General features: G+C 32.2%; 1 protein-coding gene and 1 long non-coding RNA gene across 2 annotated transcripts; one reads left to right on the top strand and one right to left on the bottom strand.

Annotated features, from left to right (window-relative positions):
* Positions 1–11901: 11901 nt before the first annotated feature.
* Positions 11902–16199, top strand: LOC145959142 (sugar transport protein 1-like). Its single transcript, XM_083077622.1, has 3 exons — positions 11902–13416; positions 13568–14523; positions 14668–16199. The coding sequence occupies exons 1-3, from the start codon at positions 13281–13283 to the stop codon at positions 15112–15114; spliced, it is 1539 nt and encodes a 512-aa protein (XP_082933748.1). The 5' UTR covers positions 11902–13280; the 3' UTR covers positions 15115–16199.
* Positions 16200–19879: 3680 nt separating this feature from the next.
* LOC145959143 (uncharacterized) lies at positions 19880–25712 on the bottom strand. Its single transcript, XR_014434882.1, has 3 exons — positions 22720–25712; positions 22168–22290; positions 19880–21547 (listed from the first exon to the last, which is right to left on the bottom strand). It is a non-coding gene; the product is annotated as an uncharacterized LOC145959143 (long non-coding RNA).
* Positions 25713–26731: the final 1019 nt, after the last annotated feature.

Below are 26731 nucleotides of genomic sequence, written 5' to 3' on the forward strand. Positions count from 1 at the left end.
TTTTGGGGTCCAGAACGGGCCGTTCTGAAATTGGAACGGGCTGTTCTGAAATTGGAACGGGCCGTTCTGGCGAAGTCTGAGGCTTATAAATTGAGTTGTCTGCCACTCTGAAAAAGCACACCTCTTATTTTCTGATTTCTTTTCTTCTGCTCTCTCTTCTTTTCTCTCTCCTTTTTGCTTTAGACCGAGGGGAACCCAGCGAGGGAGACCAACCAGATCTCGTATAAATTCAGCTTCTACATATATAGGTACGGGAGAAAAGGGGATTATTTATATATATGTAGAGTTACATGAGGGAATTGGGTAGAGAAAGAGCCCTTATGGTTATAAGTAATTTTATAATTATTTCTGTTTGGAGAATTAATTGTCTTATGTGATTATGTATATATCTAGGACTACGAATATATGATTTGTTTGTAAAAATGATGCTCTGGGAGAGAGAAAGAAATCATAAAAAAGTGCCTGTAAGTTAGGTTTTGGGAAAAATTAGATTATTTATGTTTGAGAAATTGATGATCCCATTAGATTCTGCATGTGTTGAGGATTAGAAATATATATTTAATTTGTAAGAATGTTAATCTGAGAGGTAGAACGAAACTGTAGAAAAGTGCCTGTGAATTAAGTTTTGAAATAGTTGGGGGTTTTACTGTTTATGTTAAAATTATATTAAATTGATAATTCTATTGATTATTTTAATAATTTATGAATGTTATTGTTATATCACTTGATAAAAATTGAGGATTTATATGTGAATTGCTTGAGGTGTATGAAACTGATGGAACTAGTTGAAGTAGATTGAGATTTCTTCAATAGCTCCATGCTTAGGACCGAATATGCTCTTGAGATAAAGACTCCAATGACTCTTTGAAGCTCCTTGAAGTGTTCTTCAATGGAGAAGAAGCCTTGAAGTGGCTCGGTTACTCCTTAGCTTGAGGTAGAAGCTTAAGGAACCAAGGTAAGGTTGAAGCACCTTTGGAGAGAACTTAGGAGAGAAAGTTCTCTTCGGTTTTTGTGACTCTTGATTTAGAGAGAAAATTCAGATTTCATTTCTCAAATTGGTCAAAAGTGTTTTACAATCAAAGAATTACAAGTTTATAGGAGTAGGAAACTTAGAGAGCAAGCTAGTCTTGACCATGGTTCACTAGGAACCATGGTTGAGTCTAGATAAATCGTCCAAGGTCAAGAGGCTTGGAGAGCAAGCTTCTCACTTGGCTTGCTTGGTAAGCTAGCTAAGGAGAAGCTTGTGCTTCAAGCTTCCAAGCTTAAGAAACTCCATGAATTTCGTCCAAGTGTGAACACAAGTGTGAACACAAGTGTGAACACACTTCTAAGGTGGGTGGCTTCTTGGAATTAATTTACTCCTTTTGATTTGAAAATGGTTAATTTGGTTTAGTTAGGTTCATTCAATGGGAATGGAACCTAGCTAAATCAAATCTATGAAAAATTAGGAGTAAAATGAGTCCAATATGAAAAATTTAGCCTAGGACCACCTTTGGCTAAATTGCTAGGAGCACTCTCTAGCTTACTAAAGACACTCTCTAATTTGCTAATGCCACTCCTACTAGAAAACTAAGAAAAGAATGTATTTCTAGGTTAGGTTAAATGGAATCAAAGTGTCCAAGTAACCTACCCTAGAATCAATATACAATAGCTACTAAAAAGGGAAATACAGTGCCTTACAAATACAAAGGCAAAAATAACCTATACAAAAGAAACTATGTACAAAACATATGAAAAGGTCTTGAAGATCATCCCATTCCTCTTGGTTCTTTTATGATATCACCTCTTGGATTCCTTGGCCTTGGCCATAGTCTATCATCCCCTCCCTCTTGAAAAGGATTTGACCTCAAATCTCGAGGGTCCTCATGATTATTGGCCATACCTACAAATATATAATGAAATTCATCAGAAGTGATATTTTCAACAAATAAATGTGAAAGGAATATCCTAGAAGGAATCCTTTCATGAAACCTAAAGAAATCTATGATACTAGACCTACTAATATAATGAATAGGATCTTCTCCTAAACATAGACTAGGTATATTTCTAAATCCTAAAAATGTGCTAAAGCTAAAACTATAGCACACTAAAGACTTAATCCTAAAAACTAAAATATCTTGCCTAAAGTACCCTATGTGGTAAGCTAGGCTTTTCCTAAAAAATAAGGAAAATACTACTAAGAAATTCCCTAAACAATTTTGGATTATATTATTTGTTGGATAGTTATGAAAAGAATTTGTCACAAGGAACCTTGAAGGTTCAGATGTTATATCCAACAAATAATATATTCCATAAATTGGGTGCATTATTGACACAACTAAGGTAGGAAGACTATCTACCTTGGGCACCACCAAGGAAGTAGCATGAGAAGTAGAACTAAAAGAAGTCCACTTCTCCTTCACAAAATCTTGAAGTTGAGATTCTTTTTCTTTAAAAATAATGGATTTGTGAATCTCTTCTTCAAGACTAGTGGCAGCGTGAGGGTAAGAGTTAAGGTCTTTATGAATAAAGAGAATAGTTTTCATAGGTTCTTTATTGACAAAGTAATTCTCTTTAGACATAACTCCCTTAGAGGATATTTCTTCCTCTTTACTCTTCCCTACTTTCTCACTTTTTCTTTTTATTTTCATTTGTGATTGATCCTCAGCCACTTGTTGAGGTGAGAGAGGATAAAACACAAATTTCTTTTCCTTATGAGTGAAGGTAATTTCATTAGTAAGACCATCATGTACTGTTTTCTTTTCAAATTGCCATGGTCTTCCTAACAAAATATGACAAGCTTCCATTGGTACTATATCACATAAAACTTGGTCCTCATACTTCCCAATGGAAAACTTGACCTTCACTTGTTGGTTAACTACTATGTCACCATCCTTATTAAGCCATTGCAAATGATAAGGTTGAGGATGTGGCATAGTAATTAGATTCAACTTTTTAACCAACCTAGTGCTACAACAGTTGCACCATGAACCACTATCAACAATGAGAGAACAAGCATTATTTAAAACATTATATCTTGTATGAAAGATGTTCTCTCGTTGTGATAGGGTACCACTAGGTTGATTATGAAGGATTCTCCTAAGCATTAGGAGCTCTCCTTCATAAGGATAAATTGGCTCCACTTTGGACCTCTGAAGCTTTGTTTCAACCTCACTCTCACTAGAAGAGGAGGTAGTAGTCTCTTCTTGACTACTATAAGTGTCATGCCCCCTTAAGATCATAACTTTCTTTGTAGGACATTGAGAAGCAATGTGACCTCTCCCTAGACACTTGAAACATTTAATATCACTAGTCTTTGTGCTAGTGTGTGGAGTGATGAGATCTCTATCCTTATCTTTATTTTTCTCTTTCCTTTTAGCCAATTCTTTGGAGGGTTCTGAAATAATTTTCTTTTCAAAAGGTTTTTCTTCCTCCAAGTAGTCTTTCCTAAGAGATCTAGAGTGGGAGCTTTCTCTTTTAGAAGATTTTCTCAACATTTGTTGTTCTACCCTTACACAAAGTTGGACCAAGTCATTTAGGTCCCTGTAGGGTAGTAGCTCCACTTGGTCTCTAATCTCTAAGTTAAGACCACTTAAGAATCTGGCTACTGTAGTGGCTTCCTCTTCTCTTATGCATGCCCTCATCATTAAAAGCTCCATTTGTTGTCTATAGAGTTCTACAGACATATCTCTTTGTTGAAGCCTTTGGAACTTATTCATAAGCTCCCTACCATAGTAAGAGGGAATGTGTCTCCTCCGCAATGCACTCCTAAGATCATTCCAATATTGGATAGGTGGATCATTGTGGAGACGTCTTTCTCTTTCCAAAGAGGTCCACCAATACATTGCATGCCCTTGAAAGCTAAGGGTTGCAAGAGGGACTTTTCTTTCTTCACTTACCCTATGGCAAGCAAAGAGTTGTTCTACCTTCATCTCCCAATCAAGGTAGGCCTCCACATCATCCTTCCCAAAAAATTGAGGGAGATCCACCTTGGATTCCCTAGGTTTAATAGTTCTTCTTGGGGAAGGTTGATAATGGTTACCTACATTAAGGCTTTCATTAGGAGATGTGTATTGTGAATGTGAACTCCTACTCTTTTTCCTATGTTTTCTCATATCTTCTTTCAATTTTTCTTCCTCTTGCTTTAAAATTCTCAACTCTTCCTCAAGATAAGCAAGATGTCCTTCTCTTTCAATTCTTTCCTTCTCTCTTTCAATTGATTCTTGCTTTTTCCATAGTTTAAGTGATTTGAGCTCTTTAGTGATATAAGAAAGACTTTTTGGAGAGCCATCACTTTCACTATTGGAGGAATTTTGAGACATTTTAATTCAAGAGATATTTTCCACACAAAAATAGTTTTTATGAAAATAAGGTTTTGGAGTGCTTTAGACTTGGCACTTAGAGGTCTAAGAGTACAAATTGAACTTTGGAGGGAGGTGAGCTACTAAAGAGCCACTTAATAACCAAGCCTCTTTAAGTAAAAATCTCTAAACCCCCTTGTACTTTTGTCTTGCACAAAACAATTTTCACAAAGAACTTTTCTTAAAGGAAAAATAACAAGCAAGTGCCTATGTGTACAATTTATAAGATGCTTGAAAACATAAAGAGCAAGAAAACTTAAATTGCTTGAAAACTTAAATGACTGAAAACATAAATTGCTTAAAACATAAATTGCTTGAAAACTTAAACTAGACGTTGAAAGCAATTAAACCTAAGTGAGAGCTTGAAAGGCACCAAAGACCTTCAAGGACCACTCTCACAAGTACTACACGTGAATTACTATAAGAGTTCTTAAGAAGAGATGGAGATACACCAAAGGCACTCCAAGACACTCCTTAATAAAGGCCTTGTACAAAAATTTAGAAAGCAAAAAATTACAAGTCAAAATGAAATTCAAATTTGTTTCAAATGAAATGTAAATTCACACTCCAAATGAAATGTAAATTTAATCTCAAATGAAATTAGTGGCTGCACTTAATTTCAAGGAAAACAAATAGCCACTAATTTAGAACAAATTTAGAGACGGATTTTGTAAGGAAAAACTAGTTTTAGCAACCAAAATTTCCGTCACTAAATTTAGTTCTAAATTTTCACAAAAATTTTCACAATTAGCTTCACTCCTTCTTGCTCCAATTCAGCCACCAACTGCAGCCTCACAAGGTGTTTCACTCCTCTTTTTAGAAGTAACCTTGAGGTTAGTCACTTCTAGGTGTTTCCAAGAGCCTTGCCACCAAGAGAGAACAAACTCCCTAAGCAACCACCAAAGCCTTCAAGTAGATATCCCTTGCCTTGGCCTCCTACACCTTTTAAGAAGCACTCAACCACCTTCAAGACTGAATATTAGTGCTAAAACTGAAAATGAACAATTTAGAATGGCTACACCAAGTGGTAGAAGAAAATGAGACAAGACTAGAAAGAGTTCCACAAATTGACAAGCAAAAATTAAGGCAAATTTGGAAGCTAGTACACACAAGAGTAACCTAGGAAAGGCACTAGAATGGATTACAAAATTAAAAGCTAAGATTATGAACAAAAACAAGACACAATATGTGGCTGGACCAACACAAAAATGTCACACAAAATAGATCAAAACCGAAAGCAATATTTTCTCAAATTTTCACTCCTTTGGCTTTTCTTTTGCTATTTTCTTTCTTTTTCTTTTGCAAATTATTTTTCACTTATTTTTCTTTGTATGTTCAGGAGTTTCAATGCCTTTTAAGCACTTATATGTCTCGGTTTCAATATAGAAAAACTGCAGCAAAATTATGACACAAAACAAGAGGTGTTCACAAGTATGTTTTCACTAGTGCTTCACTATTTTGTAGTATTGTTTTAGGTCAAATTTTTAAGCACTTTGTTTCTTTGTTTTTCTAAAGCAATTAGGACACTCACACCTCTGTTTTGGTTCTGTTTTAAGGTCCAAAAAATTTCAATAAGTTTCAGCCACAACACAAGACACAAGGAAACCTAATAGGAGAGTGTTTAACAATTTAATTTGACAAAACTTTTAATATGACATAATAGAAACCTAACTCTAGGAAATTTGCTAGAACTAATAGCAAATTATGAACTCAAACATGTAAAGCAAAAGCACATATAGGAAGGTTCAGATTTAATAAGAAAATACACAACAAATTTCGGACTCAAGAACACAAAACAAAAATTAGGTTAAAACAAGCTAGTCTAGGATTCAATGACATTCAAAGGACTACACATGACTCTAGACAAAACATATGATTCAAAAACAAAAACATACACTAAGTATTGTCAATGTCCAATCACGGACTCATGCTTATAGGAATAGAGAGACTCAAGCAAAAATAAAAGCACAAGCACATGAACCTAAAGCACAAACCGAAAATGATTCAAAGGAATAGGAACAAGCAAACATGAATCATTTACTTCAAACTTGACATATAGGATCCATAAAATTTTTTATTAAAACTAGATCCATGCAGCAAACACAATTATAGACAAAATAAGGAAGGAACAACACGGATTCTATGAAGAAAAAATTTAGAAAACATAACCTCAAGAGCACTAGGCTCTAGATACCAAAAATGATGGAACTAGTTGAAGTAGATTGAGATTTCTTCAATAGCTCCATGCTTAGGACCGAATATGCTCTTGAGATAAAGACTCCAATGACTCTTTGAAGCTCCTTGAAGTGTTCTTCAATGGAGAAGAAGCCTTGAAGTGGCTCGGTTACTCCTTAGCTTGAGGTAGAAGCTTAAGGAACCAAGGTAAGGTTGAAGCACCTTTGGAGAGAACTTAGGAGAGAAAGTTCTCTTCGGTTTTTGTGACTCTTGATTTAGAGAGAAAATTCAGATTTCATTTCTCAAATTGGTCAAAAGTGTTTTACAATCAAAGAATTACAAGTTTATAGGAGTAGGAAACTTAGAGAGCAAGCTAGTCTTGACCATGGTTCACTAGGAACCATGGTTGAGTCTAGATAAACCGTCCAAGGTCAAGAGGCTTGGAGAGCAAGCTTCTCACTTGGCTTGCTTGGTAAGCTAGCTAAGGAGAAGCTTGTGCTTCAAGCTTCCAAGCTTAAGAAACTCCATGAATTTCGTCCAAGTGTGAACACAAGTGTGAACACACTTCTAAGGTGGGTGGCTTCTTGGAATTAATTTACTCCTTTTGATTTGAAAATGGTTAATTTGGTTTAGTTAGGTTCATTCAATGGGAATGGAACCTAGCTAAATCAAATCTATGAAAAATTAGGAGTAAAATGAGTCCAATATGAAAAATTTAGCCTAGGACCACCTTTGGCTAAATTGCTAGGAGCACTCTCTAGCTTACTAAGGACACTCTCTAATTTGCTAATGCCACTCCTACTAGAAAACTAAGAAAAGAATGTATTTCTAGGTTAGGTTAAATGGAATCAAAGTGTCCAAGTAACCTACCCTAGAATCAATATACAATAGCTACTAAAAAGGGAAATACAGTGCCTTACAAATACAAAGGCAAAAATAACCTATACAAAAGAAACTATGTACAAAACATATGAAAAGGTCTTGAAGATCATCCCATTCCTCTTGGTTCTTTTATGATATCACCTCTTGGATTCCTTGGCCTTGGCCATAGTCTATCAGAAACCCTTATTTTGTTGGACTTATCTGTTGTGTGTATGTGATATGTTATTGAGCTATAAGATGAGATGTGATGAATGTGAATATGATTATGATTGAGGTTCCTCACACTAATGACTAGGGATGGCACGACCCCTGGGTAAGTGATGCTACAGGGAGGGCGTGACCCTAGCATGGTGTGGGATGAGTAAGATAGTTAACATGTATCTCTTATGTCAAATATGGCAGCCCTGACATAGGGTTAATTGCAAGAGATTGTGTGGATTGTTATGTGATTGTGGTTCCTCACATCAATGACTAGGGATGGCATGGCCCCTGGGTAAGTGATGCTACAGGGAGGGTGTGACCCTAGCATGGTGTGGGATGAGCGATGCAATTAACCTGTATCACTTATGTCAGTTGTGGCGTGGCCTTGGCGTAATGTTAATTGTAAGATTTTGTGAATTATGAATGTGAAAATGATAATTCTAATTGCATGATTTGAGATGAATGAGTTTGATTATGAATTGTGATGTGAAGATGATGAATGATTGATAGAATGATGATATATCTATAGAAATGCTTGTAATTAATATTTCATGTTATGATGAGATGATGTTGTGGATTTACTCGTGTGCTGTATATATAAATGTTTTCTTTTCTCACCGTGCAAATTGTGGATGTTTTAGGTGAGGAAGATCTGGCTACGAGTGGCATCTAGAATGCCAACGGTTGAATTGTGGGGCTGCTCTGATATTGTGACATCGGGGCAGAGGATTTTTAGAACATATGTTTTTTTATATGGATTTGAAATTGTAAATGTTATTTTCGAAAATAATTTGTAAACTCTTGCGTTTCATTTCTTTATTATTGTGGTTATTGAAGAACGATTTTTGAAGTTTCTCATGTGAACCCTTTTACCTTTTTTTAAACATTTATTTGTAAAGTTACAGTATATGTGTTGGGGTAGTAAGGGTGTCACAATGACAAAACTTAATAGATTATAAAATAAAAACAGATGATCATCTTTTTTTTTCTTATCATGCACAAAATTTTCCAGCCACCCAAACTTAAACAAAAATGGACAAATCCTACAAAGAGAACTAGGCACCAAGATGATTCACAAGAAGATTTATGGCATGAATCAATGAACAAAAAAAGACACATAAACTATTATAATATAGCATGAATATGATCTATTTAGCACAACTTCAAGACAAGCAAGAAGACACCATGACATGACCGTATTTTTAAAAGACTCAAAATAGACTAGAGATTACCCTTGAAGAACCATTGGCTCTAGATACCACATGATCGCAACCCTCCTTGCATGAATTGAGTTAAGAGCGTCAAAAAGGGAAGACCGGACTCCTTGGCTCATGGAACTCAAGGTTTCTAGCCTTGGTGATGGAGGTGGGCGAATGGTGTTTATGGAGGCTAGGTGTTTGATGAAATGCTAAGGTGGTACTCTAGGGTTTTGGCTCACTTCATTGATGGATGAAGATCACTCCTAAAGGTGAGAATACACATGGTGAAGATGAGAGGGATAGGTGGCCGAAATGACCAAACGGACTAAGGAAAGAATATTAAGGGTCAAAGTCTCTCTTAATATCATAAATTCCAAAGTATTTACAAGGTTGCTTGATGGAACTAGTTGAAGTAGATTGATGTTTCTTCAAGAGTTCCATGCTAAGGATCGAAATGCCTTGAGGTTGATACCTTGAAGATTCTGAAAACTCCTTTGAAGAAGCTTCGATGGAGTAGAAATCTTAGAAGGAGGTTCGGTTACTTCTCTTGGATGAAGAAGCTTGAAGAACCTAGGTTAAGGTTTGAAGAACTTTGGAGAATCCTTAGAGTAGGTGTTCTCTACGGTTTCTATGAGTGACTCTTGAGACAGAAATCAGAATTTTATTTCTCTAAGTGTTCAAAAGTGTCTACAAATGAGGTAATTACAAATATATAGGGAGAGGTAGCTTGTAGGAGAAGCTAACCTTAACCATGGTTCATTAGGAACCATGGTAAGGTAAGCTTTAACTCCCACAGTTTAGCTAGCTTGTAGGAGAAGCTAACCTTGACCATGGTTCACTTAAGAACCATGGTAAGGTTGTCTTAACCTTCCAAGGTTTAGAAACTTGCAAGGCAAGCTTCAAACCTTGAAGAGTAACAAGCTAATTTCGGCCAAGAACAAGGAAAAGAGCTAGGCGGCCTTGGTTCATGTTTGCTCCTTGAATTAATTCAAAAATGTTTGATTTGGTTTAGTTAGGTTCATCATATGATGATGAGACCTAGCTAAATCAAATCTATGAAAAATTAGGAGCAAAATGAGTCCAATATGCAAAATTTTGCCTAGGCCCAGTTCTGGCCCAATTACTTGTTACACCCTCAAGCATTGCTAAATGTCACCCCCTTTTCCCTACTGAAAAAATACAAAATGAATGTATCAACTAGGGAGGTTAAATGGAGTTAAACTCTCCAAGTAACCTACCTCAAAAACAATATACAAACACTAGGAAAAAGCAAGTAAAGTGCCTCACAAATACAAAGGCAAAATAGCCTATACAAGAGACTATTTACAAAATATATGAAAAAGGTCTTTAAGATCATCCCATTCCTCTTGGTTCTTTCAGTATATCACCTCTTGGATTCCTTGGCCTTGGCCATAGTCTAGATCTATCATTGCTATAGCCTAGGGTATTTATAGAAGGGAGAATGCATTTAGGGTTACATTTGAGAGTGCTTGGTTGAAAAATGCAAGCTAAATGCACTTCAAATGAAACCTAAATTAACCCTAGATGCTACTTGGTGGCCAAGGATGGAATCTTTGGGTTTGGTTAAGTTACATCTAGGTGCATGATAAGACCATGTAACCTAGGTGCCCTCCACTTGGGCCTAAACCTTGCCAAGTCCCAAAATAAATCCAAGGCTACAAAAAAATACGTCTAGGCCTTATTTTCTTACGCTAATAAAATACCCTAGCTATAAAATAAACTACTATAATCTAAGGCACCCCATAATACAAGGGTAAAATGGGAAATACAAGTAAAAATAAATCCTATAACTAAGACACCCCAAAATACAAGGGTAAAATAGGAAATACAAGAAAAATAAATCTTATATCTAAGGTGCCCCAAAATACAAAGGTAAATTAGGAAATTAAAGACAAGGGTAAAATAGGAATAAATTCGAAACTAATAAAAAAAATTAGGAGCTAAGGCCCAAAAGTAGGCCCACTCATCTTATGGTTTTCAAAACTAACCCATTCTTCTTGCCTCCTTCAATATATCACCTCTTGGTCTTCTTGACCTTAGTGTGATTCCATCAGAAACAAAGTGCCTCACAAATACAAAGGCATAATAAACATATACAAGTAACTACTAAGTACACAAACATATGAAAGTTCTTCAAAATCATCTTCTTTTGGTGCCTTTAATGTATCACCTCTTGCTCTCCTTAGTCTTGACATGTTTCCACCAGTCATAAATATTATAAATTCATGTATGTTGTGATATTTTTTCCAAACAAAACTTGCAAATAATTATTATCCATCCACTTAATTTTATTTTTCTTTTTATCTTTTAAATTTCCCTATCTTCTTTGTTCATACGACATCTTCTATGTGCTTAATATGTAATATGTTAAACGTATTTAGTATTATTATTTAAGTTGCCATTATTTTAATTTATTTGACTTTCTTATCTAAAATCATCTGACTTTCTTATCTAAAAGACAGAAAAGAATTGTATAAGTCTAAATTGGTGTGGAGGTATTGTTTTTTATTTAATTTTGCAAATGATTACTAAATATGTCGTGCATTGTAAGGTAAAACATCTAATTCGAGAAATTAGAAAATAAAAAAAATATTAAAGATATTTTAGAAAGAAGAAAAAATCATAATGAAGATGTATTATTAATATATAGAGTCTTATATATCACAAGCCTTTAGTTGATTCGATTCAAATCATTGAATTTGTGAGATTGATCTAATCCAATGAACACCTCTATCTTTTATCTAATTTAATTTTTTTTTATTTATCACATTTACTTATGAATAAAAATTTAATATTTTTTTTAAAAAAATTATGAATAATTAAAAATAATATTTTGTTACAATATAAATTATTTATTTTAAATATAAAATATAATTTATATATTTAAAAAGATAATTTTAAATATACTCTATATATTCAAATATAATATATATATATATATATATATATATATATATATATAATATTGTAAAGATAAGTTATATATACTAAATATTTAACGTTTAAAATGTATATATATTTGGGGATAATATGTATCAATTTTTCATGCTTCTTTCCAGACTTTTAGTAAGGTATTTAGTTTTTTTTTTTATAAATAGAAGTAAAACAAATAGTTTTTTTTAAATAGAAGTAAAATAAAAAGATAGTAAGCTAAATTGAAAATGAGAGTCTAAATTTATTTTGAAACTTAACTTTATACGGAATTAATGAAGTATTTTTTATATGAAATTAAAATCTAATAATAGTATATATAGTTTTTTATAATTTATATATCTTAAATAATTTAACTTTTATATAATGTTAAAACATTTTAAAATAATTTTTTATAGGTGCAATAAGACTAATAAAATAAAAATTATACTAATAATATATTATTTTTATTTAATCGTAATAAATGTATGTTCAAATTTAGATTTTATTGAAGATACACATATATATTTCATCTACACATTTTTTTAAACAAAAATCTTAATTCTAATAATACTAAATATAGTATAGTTTCCCTGGCATCTTGTTTTCTCGCTAAATCTTAAATGCATGTTTTTAAAACAAAAATTAAGACATGTGTTAGGTAATTATAACTAATTATAAATTTAAATTATTTAGTTGTAATCTTACTTTTATCTTAGTAATAATAAATCTAGGATAGTCTTATATCATGTTATCCCATTCTCTCTCAAACACATTTTTTTAAATAAAAAATATATCTTAATCATAATAATACTAAATTCAGGATAATCTTTCAATTTTTTTTTATTCCACTCAATCTCATATATATTTTTTAAAACACATATAAAGACATGTGTTAAATAATTATAACTAATTATAAATTCAAATTATTTAGTTGTAATCTTAATCATATAATAATCTTAATAATTCGATATATAAAGTATTCCCTCATCCTGTTTTCCCCGCCCAATCCTAGACACATTTTATAAAAAAAAAGTAATTAAGACATGTCTTAAGTAATAAATTTAAATTATTTAGCTTTAAATAATATAAATTCATGAAGAAATTATTTCTTAGAAATGATTTAGCTATAAATATTGGATTTGTCTTATTGATTTAATCCAATGAACACTCCTATCTTTTATCTAATTTAATTTTTTATTTATCACATTTACTTATGAATAAAAATTTAATATATATTTTTTAAATTATTAATAATTAAAAATCATCTTTTTTCACAATATAAATTATTTATTTTAAATATAAAATATAATTTATATATTTAAAATATAAATTTTAAATATAGTCTATATATTCAAATATAATATTTAATTATATATATAATATTATAAAATTTAGTTATATATATAATATATATAATATTTTGTTATTATCTTTTTAGTTGCTTATATATTTGAAGGTGGAAGGGTTCTTCTGCACTCACTCAATCTTCTCTCCCTTAGTTACAACTCAAAAAGCTCTAACTTTTCTACTCTCTCCATCAGTTAGGAAAATGGCAGGAGGCGTGATAGTTGGAGGCAATGCCTCTGGAAAAGATTATCCTGGAAAGCTTACTTTCAGGGTTTTCATCACTTGTTTGGTGGCTGCATTTGGAGGGCTAATTTTTGGATACGATCTCGGCATCTCGGGTTTGTAATTTCATACAAAATTAACGTTATAATGTGTTATTTTTTATTTGATTATTTTTAATGAAAGATAAGAGACACATGAAAGATATATGATTATAATGTTTTGTTTAATTATAAGTATGATGATTAATAATTTGTTGACTACTGACAGGTGGAGTTACGTCTATGGATCCATTCTTGAAGAAATTTTTCCCAGATGTGTATGAAAAGGAGCACAACATAACAGCCTCGGTGAACCAGTACTGCAAATTCGATAGCCAAGTGTTAACATTATTTACCTCGTCTCTATATTTGGCTGCTCTAGTGTCATCAATCGGAGCATCGACGGTAACTCGAGTGTTCGGAAGAAGACTGACCATGATTTGTGGTGGTGTGCTTTTCTTGGGCGGTGCTGGATTGAATGCATTCGCCCAACGTGTGTGGATGCTTATCGTTGGTCGCTTGCTTCTCGGTTGCGGAATCGGATGCTCCAATCAGTCTGTCCCAATTTACGTGTCTGAGGTTGCTCCCTACAAGTACAGAGGAGCTCTTAACATGATGTTCCAGTTGTTGATCACCATAGGCTTATTTGTGGCCAATGTTCTCAACTATGTTTTCTCCAACATGGACAATGGACAAGGTTGGCGCTACAGTTTGGGTTTTGCTGCGGTTCCTGCCATAATGATTATTTTGGGTGCAATCTTTCTCCCCGACACACCCACTTCCTTGATTGAGCGTGGTAAAGAGGAGGAAGCAAAGAAAGAGTTGATAAAAATTCGTGGCACTAGTGACGTTGAGGAGGAGTTTAAGGATTTGGTTGCAGCGAGTGAATCATCCAAAGCTGTGAAACACCCTTGGGCTTCTTTGCTGACCAGGCACTACAGGCCTCATCTCACCATGGCCATTGCCATTCCAGCCTTTCAGCAACTCACTGGCATGAATGTCATAACATTCTACGCTCCTGTTTTGTTCAAAACCATTGGATTCGGTGCCAATGCTTCTCTCATGTCTGCTATGATCACTGGAGGTTGTAACGCTGTTGCCACTCTTGTTTCCATTGCTTCGGTTGACAAGTTTGGTAGACGTACTCTTTTCTTACTTGGTGGTGCTCAAATGTTCGTTTGTCAGGTACGTTCATGCATTTTTTGTTTTTTTTAAATAGTAACACTACATCCACTAGGCCATTCCATCTTTACTTATCTCTTTGTTTACATTAATTAATGTGTACATGATTTGAGTAATTAAATATGTTTTGGGTATTTATATATGCAGATGTTGATTACAGTGGCAATTGCATATAAGTTCGGAATAAATGGAAACCCTGGTGTGTTGCCAACGTGGTATGCGATAGCAGTGGTGGTAGCTATATGCGTGTATGTGGCAGGATTTGCATGGTCTTGGGGTCCTCTAGGATGGTTGGTACCCAGTGAGATTTTCCCTCTTGAAGTTCGATCTGCTGCTCAGAGTATCAATGTTTCCACCAACATGATCTTCACGTTTGCCATTGCTCAAATTTTCACTGCCATGCTGTGTCACATGAAGTTTGGATTGTTCATTTTCTTTGGTGTTTTCGTGGTGGTCATGAATATCTTCATCTACAAGCTTCTGCCAGAAACTAAAGGTGTCCCAATAGAAGAAATGCATTGTGTGTGGCAACAACACCCTTATTGGAAAAAATTTGTGAAACCCGCTGAGAAGCAAGCTGACACTCACTGTTAAAATGCAACTTTCTATTTTTGTTTATTGGCGACATTCTGTTTACATGTATTGGCTGTAGTAGTTTCTTAAAGTTATCATTAGGAACAATAATATATCACATTTTGTAATTTTTTATGACAGTTGTCTAGATATATTGACTTTCTTTTATTAAAGTATTTAATATAAACTTTAATTCCACTATTATATTATCTAATGTGTGATGTTCTAAAAAAAACTTTTTAAAATAATTCTTTGATTATTTTAACAAACTTTAATAATATAAAACTTTATCATTTGAAGTATTAAAAACATGTTATTAGATTCTTTTTATATAATGTACGTTGCAATATCATTTTGGATAAGTATTTTAATACATATTATATTTAACAGATTTATTTTTTTACCAACATATTCAATAGGTTTATACTTTGAATTACGCGAATTTTTATTTATTTATAACATGGTCGAATAAATCTTCAGTCATTTTCGTTTGTCAAATGTTATAATTCATAAAAATAAATATTTTACAAATCAAAGTATTATTTACTTTATCTTTTTTAATTTCAAATATTAATTAATGTGATGATTTATAATAAGATCAACAAATATATTAAACTAATTATTGTATCCATTAATTTATAAATTTTCTTAGGTCGACCTTTTCTGTTATAAATTAAAACTAACAATAACTTGAAATTACAAAAATAAACTTAAACACATTAAACTAATATATTCATAATTATATTTTATTGTACCGCTATTTTGTATATTAATGAAATTCATTGGTATAGTAACTAAGTGTTAGTATTAAATGGTAAAAGAGTGGGGATCAATTTTCATGTTTTTATATTTGGTTATAGACTTACAAATATTTCCTATTTTATTTGAAACAATTATGAAAATGTATGAGAATTTTTTTATATTTTAATTAAAAAAGGATTACAATTATGTTTTTTTTTTAATTTTGAAATGTGAAATGATAAATTTATTCAATTATTTTTAAACTATTTTTAAAATAAAAATAATTTTTATGAATTTTAAAACATTTAAAGTCTACTATTACTATTTTGAATAATTTAGCGTATAAAAATAACTAAATTAAATACGAATTATTGAAATCAAATATTACCCAAAAAACAATATTACAAAAGTTAATATACTATTTGATCACTAATATATAGTCAATTTATATTTCACTAGTACTCATGTAAGAGTAGTTATAAGTATTGCGTTATTTTATACTTGCACCAATAAAATATACTAAGTGTGGAAGGAACCTCCATGAATCTTCCTTCCATGCTTAGAGAGCCCTACAGACCATTGATGCTGTAACCCTGGATAAAATTTTACACTACAAATTTCGTCTCCAGACCTACACGTAGCTCCGTCTGTAAAGGGAAAGAGAAGATGCCTCAGTACTATACTTATCGAAGCTATGACAACTATGCAAGGCATCTTACCTTTCGCTTTCCCTATCCTCGAGGCACCAAACCAAACGATATTCCTTATAGAAGGAGGAGCTTCATGACTTATCCACCTCCAAACTAGACCATACGCCACACAGAGCCTACCCAACAAAACACTCTTTTTGTAAGGAAAAGACTATACAAATTTTATTCTGCATATGACTTCATATTTCATGTTTTTCTGCTAAGGGGAATTATCTTCTTTTATAGACAGCAGTTTCGTTTATCTCCTCCGACGTACTATGTAACCTCTCCACCTTTATCTCTGCATTCATCAGATGAAGCTGGACCACCGTTTAGTGCTTCAAATCAAGAATCAATAGTTGATGAGCAAAATCATCTACTAAGAGGACTTCTTCTCAATGTCTTGCATTGGTCTGCAAGGAGTATGAGGGAAAATTCAACATGTTGGATCATCTCCAAATGTAGATGCCAATGTCAGACGCATAAGCTCCTCACTTTTGATGATGCCAAAAGGGGGAGAATAGAGAATAGGAGGAATAAAGAACAGAGAGAGCAACAAAAAAGAAAACAACAACAAAGGAGAAAAGAAGATTGCAAGTCACAAGGGGAGCTCAATTTAAATTTTTTAACTGTTTATATCTTTAATTTATTTTTTTAAATTGCTTTGACTTTATCTTTTGCCTGAAATACTTATGCTTTGTTGCTTGGAGTACTTTGACAATTTCATCACTTAATTAGCTATATATGATTCTCAATATTCGTCTAAGATAGTTCCATGCATGTTTTTAGGGAGAGTCCCCTATGCATTTGTATATAGGTTAATCATATTTCGCTTTCTACATTCAAAGTTTTATTTAAGGAAACAAACTAATGCATGAAGTTTTCTCTGGATATCAAAGTATGCTAAAATCAACCTCTCAATCAAAGTTTCTATTAAAAATTGGTTCCTATATCTAAGAAACAATGACCACTTTGCAAGTGGTTGGATCCCCCGACCAAATGAAATTCTTGATCATACGCTAAACAAACTTAATCGAAGACTTAGGCCAAAAATATATGTGGAAGCTATACAATAGAGTCCCAAATATCTCATCTTTGACTAATTGAACTCTACACATAATAGAAAGAAGACTACCCTTTAAGAGGCTAGCATAGTCTTAAGGTTATCAAGTATCTCATGAAGATGAGAAGCTTGAAGCTAACATTTGAAGATTGGGACACCCAAGTAAATAAACAGTGTAAAGCCAACAACAAACTTAAAAAAATCACCTACCCTGGCTACCCTTTCAGAGTTCATAGAGCCATAAAACAATCTACATTTTTCCAAGACTAATATATTGACTTGAGACGTCACCATACATATAGAAGAGGACCATCAAATGTTATAGGTTTTTATTGTGCCTTGGTAGAAAACTATAATATCATTCGCATACAGAAAATGAGATGGAGTGGGATGACCTTTGGGCTTAACCATTGGTGAGATTAGTTTTTGTTCAACCAAGAAAGAAATTCTCCTACTTAAAACATCCTTTTCAAGGTAGAAAAGAAGAGGGAATAGCAGGTCTCCTTAATGAACTCCTCTTTTATATTCAATGTAACCCACACTAAATCCATTGACACTAAAAGAAAGCCTGGCTAAATAAAGAATAGTTTCAATTTAGCTAAAAAGATGTGCTACTGAAATCAGAAGCTTTCAAAATTGTAAGTAGAAAATGCTAGTCCGATTGTCAAAAGCTTTTTCTAATATCAAACTCTATAGCCAAGTTACCACCAAAATGCTTAAGTTCCAACATTTTTATAGCCTTCAAAATGATACAAATGCAATTTGATATTTGACGACCCTAAATGAAACCTTGTTATTGCCCCAACATGATTTTAAGGGCAACTGAAGCAAGTCAATCTGCAAGAACTTTCATGATGATCTTGAATTGGACGTTGGCTAATGTAATAAGTTTGTAATCACTAATTATCTCTAACCTTGGAACTTGGGAATTAGAGTCACTAAGTTAGAATTAAGGCTAGGCACACTAGTACAAAAGAGGTGTACTACGTCGGATATTTTAGGCTTTTTACGTCAGAAAACGTACCGACGTAGAAGCGGGAGACGTAAATTTTATGTCGGGGCTTCAAATCTGACGTAAATTTACGTCGGAAATTACGAAACCCGACGTAAAAAAGTCGTAAAAAAACAAAAAAAAAACTTAAGAACGCAGGCAGAACGGCCCGTTCTGCTTGGAGAACGGCCCGTTCTGCTTGGAGAACGGCCCGTTCTGCTTGGAGAACGGCCCGTTCTGCTTGCAGAACAAGCCATTCTGCTTTGTAGAATAACAAAAAAAAAACGTCCACTACCTACACAAATAAAACAACCAAAAAATCGAATAAAATAGATAATCAGAGTAGCAATGCTAAGTAGAAAAATGCTAACGAAACCTTGTTTCATACCTGAGGAGCAGCAACAATGTGCAAATGAGTAACAAAGAGTTCATCCCTCTGCAAAAAACAAGAAAACGATTCAGTAACAAAGAAGAGGGAGAGGGTTTACAGAGAAAAAAATGAAAAGTGATGAAAAGTGAATGCGCGCGGTGTGCCTCGCGCTCTCTTATTCAAATTTGCGTCTTTTTTACGTCGGACCTGGTAGGGTGCGACGTAAATTGGACTTTTTACGTCAGACCTTCCCAAGTGCGACGTAGATTGGACTTTTTACGTCGGACCTTACCAGGTGTGACGTAAAAAAGTTCGCAAAAATTACAAAAATGCCACCGCATTTTTTTTACGTCGGATTTTCGTATTTCCGACGTAAAAGGGGTGACGTAATATGCTTATTTTCTACTAGTGGCAATACCCAATTTTGTTTAAAAATTTGCGACACTGAATTAAAGACATCCACCTAAATAATGTCCCAAAAAAAGTGATAAAGGTTACTTCCAAATCCATTCTACCCTAGTACACTCAAGCCATTCATAGAGAAAAGTGCATTCCTCACCTCATCCTTGGTAGGTATATTTGTTAGCATAAAGTAACAAGGATGCTTAGCGTAATTAATAGAGGAATAATTAATAAATTTCATAATGTTCTATAAAAAAAATATTAATAAGAAAGGAGATTTTGAGTAAGTAATTTTTTTCCCTTTTAATCAACTATATATATATATATATATATAATTCTTAATAGTGATCTTATCATGTTATTTTCACTACAAAAAAATCAAGTTTTAGCGACCACCAAAATCGGTCGCTATTTAGGTAAATTCAGTCGCTATTTCATTCAGCGACCGAAATAGCGACCGAAAAAATCCGTCGCTAAATAGCGACCGAAATTTTTTCCGTCGCAATTTAGCGACCGAAAAATCAGTCGCTAGCCAATAAAAATCCGTCGCTAAAATTTTGGTCTCCTAACTTTTGAGACCAATTTTGCGACCGAATTTTTTGGTAGCAATTTCCGTCGCTAATTTTTGTATTTATTTAATAAAAACATTTTATAAATCAGTCGCTAAATCGGTCGCTAAAAAACTGAAATAGGTACGGATAAATTCGGTCGCTGAAATAGGTACGGATAAATTCGGTCGCTATTTCGGTCGCTAAAAAAACTGAAGTAGGTACGAATAAAATTGGTCGCTATTTCGGTCGCTAAAAACCTGAAATAGATACGGATAAAATCGGTCGCTATTTTGGTCGCTAAAAATTTGAAATAGCCACCAATTATTTTGGTCACTATTTCAGTTGCTAATAACTTTAATTAGCTACAAATAATTTCAGTCGCTATTTCGGTCACTAAAATATACCAGTATTTTTAAATTATTTTTTAATTATAAATTTATACCTGTTAATGAATATGTAATTAACAATATATTTATTACACAATTTATAATAATAAACTAGAACATACTAAAAGACAAAATCTTATCGAAGAAGATTTATATTATAGTGAAAACTAAATAAAATATAAGTATGTCAATATAGTATGCTAAAAACACAATAATAACATAAAACGTTTAAACTTGAACAAAGTAATAGTCAAATACAATAAAATATCCCGAAACAAGTAAAATAAAGAAGCTTAATTAAGGGTCTTCTGCTATGTCATCAAGAGCATCATCAACAGCATGGTCAGGATCATCTGGGGTAGTACTCGGTGCAGGAGGGGTTGGCCTTAAAGGGTCAATGTTGAGATGGCGTAGTATATACTGCATCTGCTCATCATGCTGTTGAACTTGTATTAGCTTCCTTTTATATAATGTCATAACTAACTTACAAAAAAGAATAATTTCTAAGTTATAAATTAAAACATAACTGAATTGGAATTTCTAAGTGATAGCCAGTGTCCAACAGCAGTCCAACAACATAACAAAATCAAGTACAAGAAAATAAACAAATTGGCCCCTTTCTTGAGTAAACTCATAGTATAAAACGAATCATCTTCTATTAACGATTTGGCAGCACCCTAAGTGCAGAAGTAGCAACAAGAGAAGAGAATCAGGACAAAACATAAAACCCCTTGAGGATGAAACGAAAATTCAAATTGTCTGCTACTTTCTTGAAAAAAAGAAGAGACAGTTAAACTTATTTAAACTTATTCAAATTAGAATGAAAAAAAATATTTAAATATGAATTGCAACAGGATTCACATAAGCAGAGGAACCAACACCCATGACTTAGATTCAAAATAATATTTATCCTTATTTAAACTTGTATAATTAGAAAAGAAAGAATTATTAGAATTATTATATACTAGAGTATTATCATATTTAACAACTTTATTAGAATTATTATATACTAGATTATAGCTTATTTTTATAGACATATTGCCAAGTACAGGCGTTATTGGACCAGTTAGCATGTTTCCATGAAGGTACCTAATTAAATGAAGAAATCACGCAACAAGAAAAATAAGGTAAGGATTCTTACACAGTAAAAAGTTAGAATCAGTTTTCTAGGCTTTTGCATATGGCAATAATTGATATCGCTGGCATGTCAACTATGATCTAAAGCACCGCAGCCACAATAGCAGCAGGGAAATATCACAGCCTGCATCAAAACAGATAAAAGAAACATCATTGAAATTTCATAACAGATGGTGCAATGTCATGAGTCATGTATTTAGAACTTTTTTATAGCCACAATTTTGTTTTGAAGTTCCCAAAATCTACCAATGCAGCTCACTCATTAGACTTTCCAATATGGTGTTTATCTAGAAAAACTCTATCATAATGTGGCTTTCGTTAGATATTTTGGCATTATATTTCATGAACTTTGTCCTTGAAAATTGTCACCAAATCACAAGCGCACACTAGCAATTCCTTTTGGTGTTGATGGATCGATAAAGATGGACTTATAAGCAATCATTTTTTCTCCATATAACACGAATATATCATCTTGAGAAAGAAACAAGATGCTGCCACTTTTTCCAAGTGAAGATATGTCCCTTAGACCATAACCACCACAAATGGATATCATGTACTCTACAACATCTAATTTAAACATCTCTCTCAAAAATTCTTGGAAATATATGCTTATGTAATTATGCAGAGAAAAAAGAAAATAAAAAGGATGTTATAGAAAGCTACATGTAGTTAAGAAACTAGGAGGCATACATTAATCAAGCACATGACACATTCAATTCATTAAATGAACTAGGAGGTATATACCTGTTTGGCAAGATTACAAGCACAATCTGGTGAGTTAAGGATTTCATAATAAAACACAAAAAAGTTGAGAGCAAGCCTAAGCCTAATCAAGTGGGTGGGGGCTAAGTCAGCAAGAGTAATATCCTGCATCAAGGAGACAAAAATTTCAATTTCAGTAACACACTAGTAACCACTAAAATCCATAATCATTGAGGGTGCAAGCATCTAAAACCTAATGGTTATACATATTTAAACAAAGGAACCAGGAACCCAGCAGCCTAATCATTGTAAAAAAGAAAAAACAACAAACAAACAAAATGAAAAACAAAGTGCAAAGGAAATGAACAGCGAGAAAAACACCATCAACAAGTAAACCATGGCATCACTTCAAAACACAATTGCTCGAACTCCAGACCTAATCACAGAAAGCCTCAAACAACATTCACAATTACTTGATCCATAAGTAATTATTAACAAGTAAAACTCAGCACCCTCGTTGAAATCATTAAAGATGAAAGGCTACAACAACAAGAAGGAAACAGCAGAGTAATTGAGAAGAGAAACTAAGCGCACCGTTTGGTATATCCTTTAGCTGCGTGGCACGTCCCTGAAAGAAAGAAGAAAAAAAGCAAACAGATCCAAACGATTCAAAACATGAACACTCCACTCCAGTCCTCACGAACCCAGAAAATAAACAATTAAGTAATTAGATTAAATAAATAATATAAAGTGTACCTTCTCAATTGTGAAACCTTTACTAGCGGAGGATCTCGCAGACTTGGCCGGCGAGGGCACAGAGTAACGCTCCACCCTTTTCCTCTCCCTCGTTGGCCTCTCACTCGTCGGCGTAACTGGATCCTTCTTCTCCGATGCTTTACTCTTCTTCGGAGTCTCCTTGCCGCGTCCCTTTCCCTTAGCCTTCGCTTTCTCTTTCCCTTTCTCTTTCTCTTCCGCTTCGTCCTCCTCCTCTTCCACTTCTTCCTCATCGTCGTTGTCGTCTTTCTCCTCTTCATCGTCCTCGTCGATCTCTTTCTTCCCGGTTGCTTGCTCCGTCGACATCATCCTCGGATTTAGCGGCCTCCGCGGAAGCCTCCTTCTCTGGAATCTCGGAGGCCGGTGGCGATTTGGCGTCGTGGAGCGGAGGCTTGGAGTCTTCTAGGGTTTCGGTGGCCATGGATGGGGGAGGGGGGACCAGAGAATTGGGAACCCTAGCGTTGAGAGAAACCCTAGAATTGGAGGGAAAGGGAACAGAATCGTTGTGATTGGGATTAGAAGAGAGAGAGAAATGAAATTGGAGTTTGATGAGAGGGCGCACTGGAGGGTGAAAGTGTGTGTGTGGGGTGGTTTTCAAAATTTGATGCCAAATTGTGAGCGGGTTTCGCCACTAGCTCACTCACTAACTCTTTCCCCCTTCTTTTTTGCTTTTCTCCTGGCAAAACTACTTACTACTAACCTAAAAAATAAGAAAATGGAAATTAATTAATTAATTATTAATTAATTAATTATTAATTAATTAAGATTTTGGGAAAACTCTTATAGTGAATTGTAACGGAGGGAGGGACTGCCTCGCTCTCTCGCCTCACCTGCTTGTTAATTGCGAAATAATGATTACTGATTATTATTATTATTATTACTGAATTATTGAATCTATGGGCCACTATATCCTGCCAAAGTGTGAGATGATGATATGTGAATTGTGATTAGGCATGGTAATTAAAAAATAAAAAATAAATATTTATGAGTATTTTTTTATTTTTTTAATTTGTGCTTAATTTATTTAAAATAAATAAATAAATAATTTTTTAAAATTTAATTTAAATCAAACATGTTATTATTGAATTAGATTAAAATAAAGAAATTGTTTTAAATTTCACTTGTGTCAGATAATCATATTAATTTATTATCAAATTTTTAATTAGTTTCATATAAATAATTAAATAATATTTATCTTAAAAATAAACATTATTTTTAAGGGTTGGATTGTTAAATTATAAAAATTAAATCATAATAAATCAAAATATTATAAAAATTATAATTCAAATAAAAAAAAATCAAAAGTATTAAATACATTAAAATATTATAATCAAAAGAAATCTAGTATTAAATCAAAAGAGTATAAAAATCATAACTAAAATTATAATAAATATTCTGATATTAAATATTTGTATCAAAGAAATTATTACAGATTTTAAATTTTATTTATTATGTTTTATAATCAAAAGATATCTAATACTAATTCAAAAGATTATAATAATTATAACTCAAATCATAATAAATAATTTGATATTAAATTTATTATATATTAAAATTAATTAAATATTTTTATCAAAGAAACTGATACAGATTTTATATTTTATTTACTATATTTTATAATAAAAGAAATTCAATATTAAATTAAAAGATAATAAAAAATTATAACTAAAATCATAATAAATTTTCTAATATTAAATTTAGTATATATTAAAATTAATTCAATATTTATATTTAAGAAATTGTTACAGATTTTAAATATATATTTTAAAGTTTTTATTTTATTAAATTAATTGAAAATAAATTATCTTTTATCACTTTTTAATAAAGTAAGTGAATGATAATAAATTAACTAAAAATTTTAAATATATTTTAATTAAAAATATTTTTTTTATCAATACAATGACTAAAAGTATTATAATAAATAATGAAATTAAATAAATTAAATCTTATAATAGTTATTTTTTAATAATACTAAATTAAATATTCTAATTATTTTATAATAAATTAAAATAAAAAGATAATAAAATATTTTAACTGGTATTTCAAATAAAACACATTAAAATATTATAATCAAAAGAAATCCAGTATTAAATCAAAAGATTATAAAAATCATAATTAAAATTATAATAAATATTTTGATATTAAATATTTGTATAAAGATATTGCTACAGATTTTAGATTTTATTTATTATATTTTATAATCAAAAGATATCTAATATTAAATCAAAAAGATTATAATAATTATAACTCAAATCCAGATAAATATTTTGATATTAAATTTATTATATATTAAAATTAATTAAATATTTTTATCAAAGAAACTAATACAGATTTTAGATTTTATTTACTATGTTTTATAATCAAAAGAAATCCAATATTAAATTATAAGATAATAAAAATTATAAGCTTTTGTATTATATATATATATATATTACTTTCCCAAGAATACTAAGAAATCAAGTTGGTATAACGGTATGGCTGTTGGCTCATAACCCCCATAACCAAGGATCGAATCCTGGCTTTGTAATTTTAGTTAAAAAATGTGAAAAAGTTTAGCTACCGAAATTTAATCGGTCGCTAAAAATTTCAAATGTCCAGTATTAGCGACCGAATTAAATTCGGTCGCAATTGTTTGATAATTATTTTCAAAATTGGTCGCTAATTCCGTCGCAAACTATATTTTTATGAAACACAAGTAAATAGCGACCGATTTAGCGACCGATTTTCTCGCTACCACTCTAATCCGTCGCTAATTCGGTCGCAAAATAGCGACTGGCAAATTTCAGTCGCTAAATCGGTCGCTAAACAGCGACTGATAAATTTCGGTCGCTAAATCTGTCGCTATTTTAATCGGTCGCTAATTCGGTCGCTAAATAGCGACCGATAAAATTCGGTCGCTAATTTCGGTCGCTATTTTGTATTTTTCTTGTAGTGTTTGTATGTAAGGGTAGGATATACTCTCTTTGTGTTATAATTGGATACACCTAATTTGTATTCTTTAACCATTTTTATAAGGATGATAAAAAAATTCGTACCCACGAGTATTTGTGAATAAAATTTGCCACGAATGATAAATGAATAGTCAAAATGGATATTTGCAAGTAATAGGTACTGATATTTTCTTAACTATTAATAAGCGCAACAAGGGCAAGTATAGTAGTATCCATACTTGTGGACACCCACTAAGTAAAATTAGTTAAATATTTATATATTTATCTTGTATTTTTAATATTTCAATAAAATTAGCGTTAAATGCAAGTTTAAAAATTAATGTTAATTGTTTATCTTTAATATTTCAATAAAATTAACATATACAAGCTTAACTTTATTTATAATATTTTTTAAAAAAATCACAAATATCCATGGATATCCATAAATAGTTACATGCATTTATAAAATTCATGAATACTCCCTTAACGGATACCCTCACGGGTATAGGATATATATATAGATATATATGAGACAAATTTTTATCTAGAAAGATGGGGACATGTAGCTTACTACCCGCCCCCACGGACCTATTGCTATCCCTAGGTTCATATAACCTAGTTAAAAAACTATGATTTTAGTCACTTAAGTTACTTGATATTAATTGGGTTATTACAAATTTATTCAGATTTTTTTTAAAATTTTTGCATCAATTGACGAATTCTTACATATATAGAAATTATATAGAAGTATGTAAACAAATCTAGACATTTATATGTGATTTAAGATTATAATGCATTACAAGAGTATCATAATCTAAGGTATATACAATATATAATCTTATAAGATGTTAGATTAAATTTAAATTATTGTTTAATAGTTTTTAAATTAAATAAAAATAAGA

The sequence above is a fragment of the Cajanus cajan genome, chromosome 1 (assembly GCF_000230855.2).
Source record: "Cajanus cajan strain Asha chromosome 1, NIPB_CcT2T_4, whole genome shotgun sequence".
Classification (NCBI taxonomy): Eukaryota; Viridiplantae; Streptophyta; class Magnoliopsida; order Fabales; family Fabaceae; genus Cajanus; species Cajanus cajan.

What these genes read in the sequence shown, in the direction of transcription:
- LOC145959142 (XM_083077622.1), top strand. Translation starts at nt 13,281, where the DNA reads ATGGCAGGAGGCGTGATAGTTGGAGGCAATGCCTCTGGAAAAGATTAT. An exon ending in ATACGATCTCGGCATCTCGG is followed by an intron (nt 13,417 to 13,567) that starts GTTTGTAATTTC and finishes GACTACTGACAG; the next exon opens with GTGGAGTTACGTCTATGGAT. An exon ending in CTCAAATGTTCGTTTGTCAG is followed by an intron (nt 14,524 to 14,667) that starts GTACGTTCATGC and finishes TTATATATGCAG; the next exon opens with ATGTTGATTACAGTGGCAAT.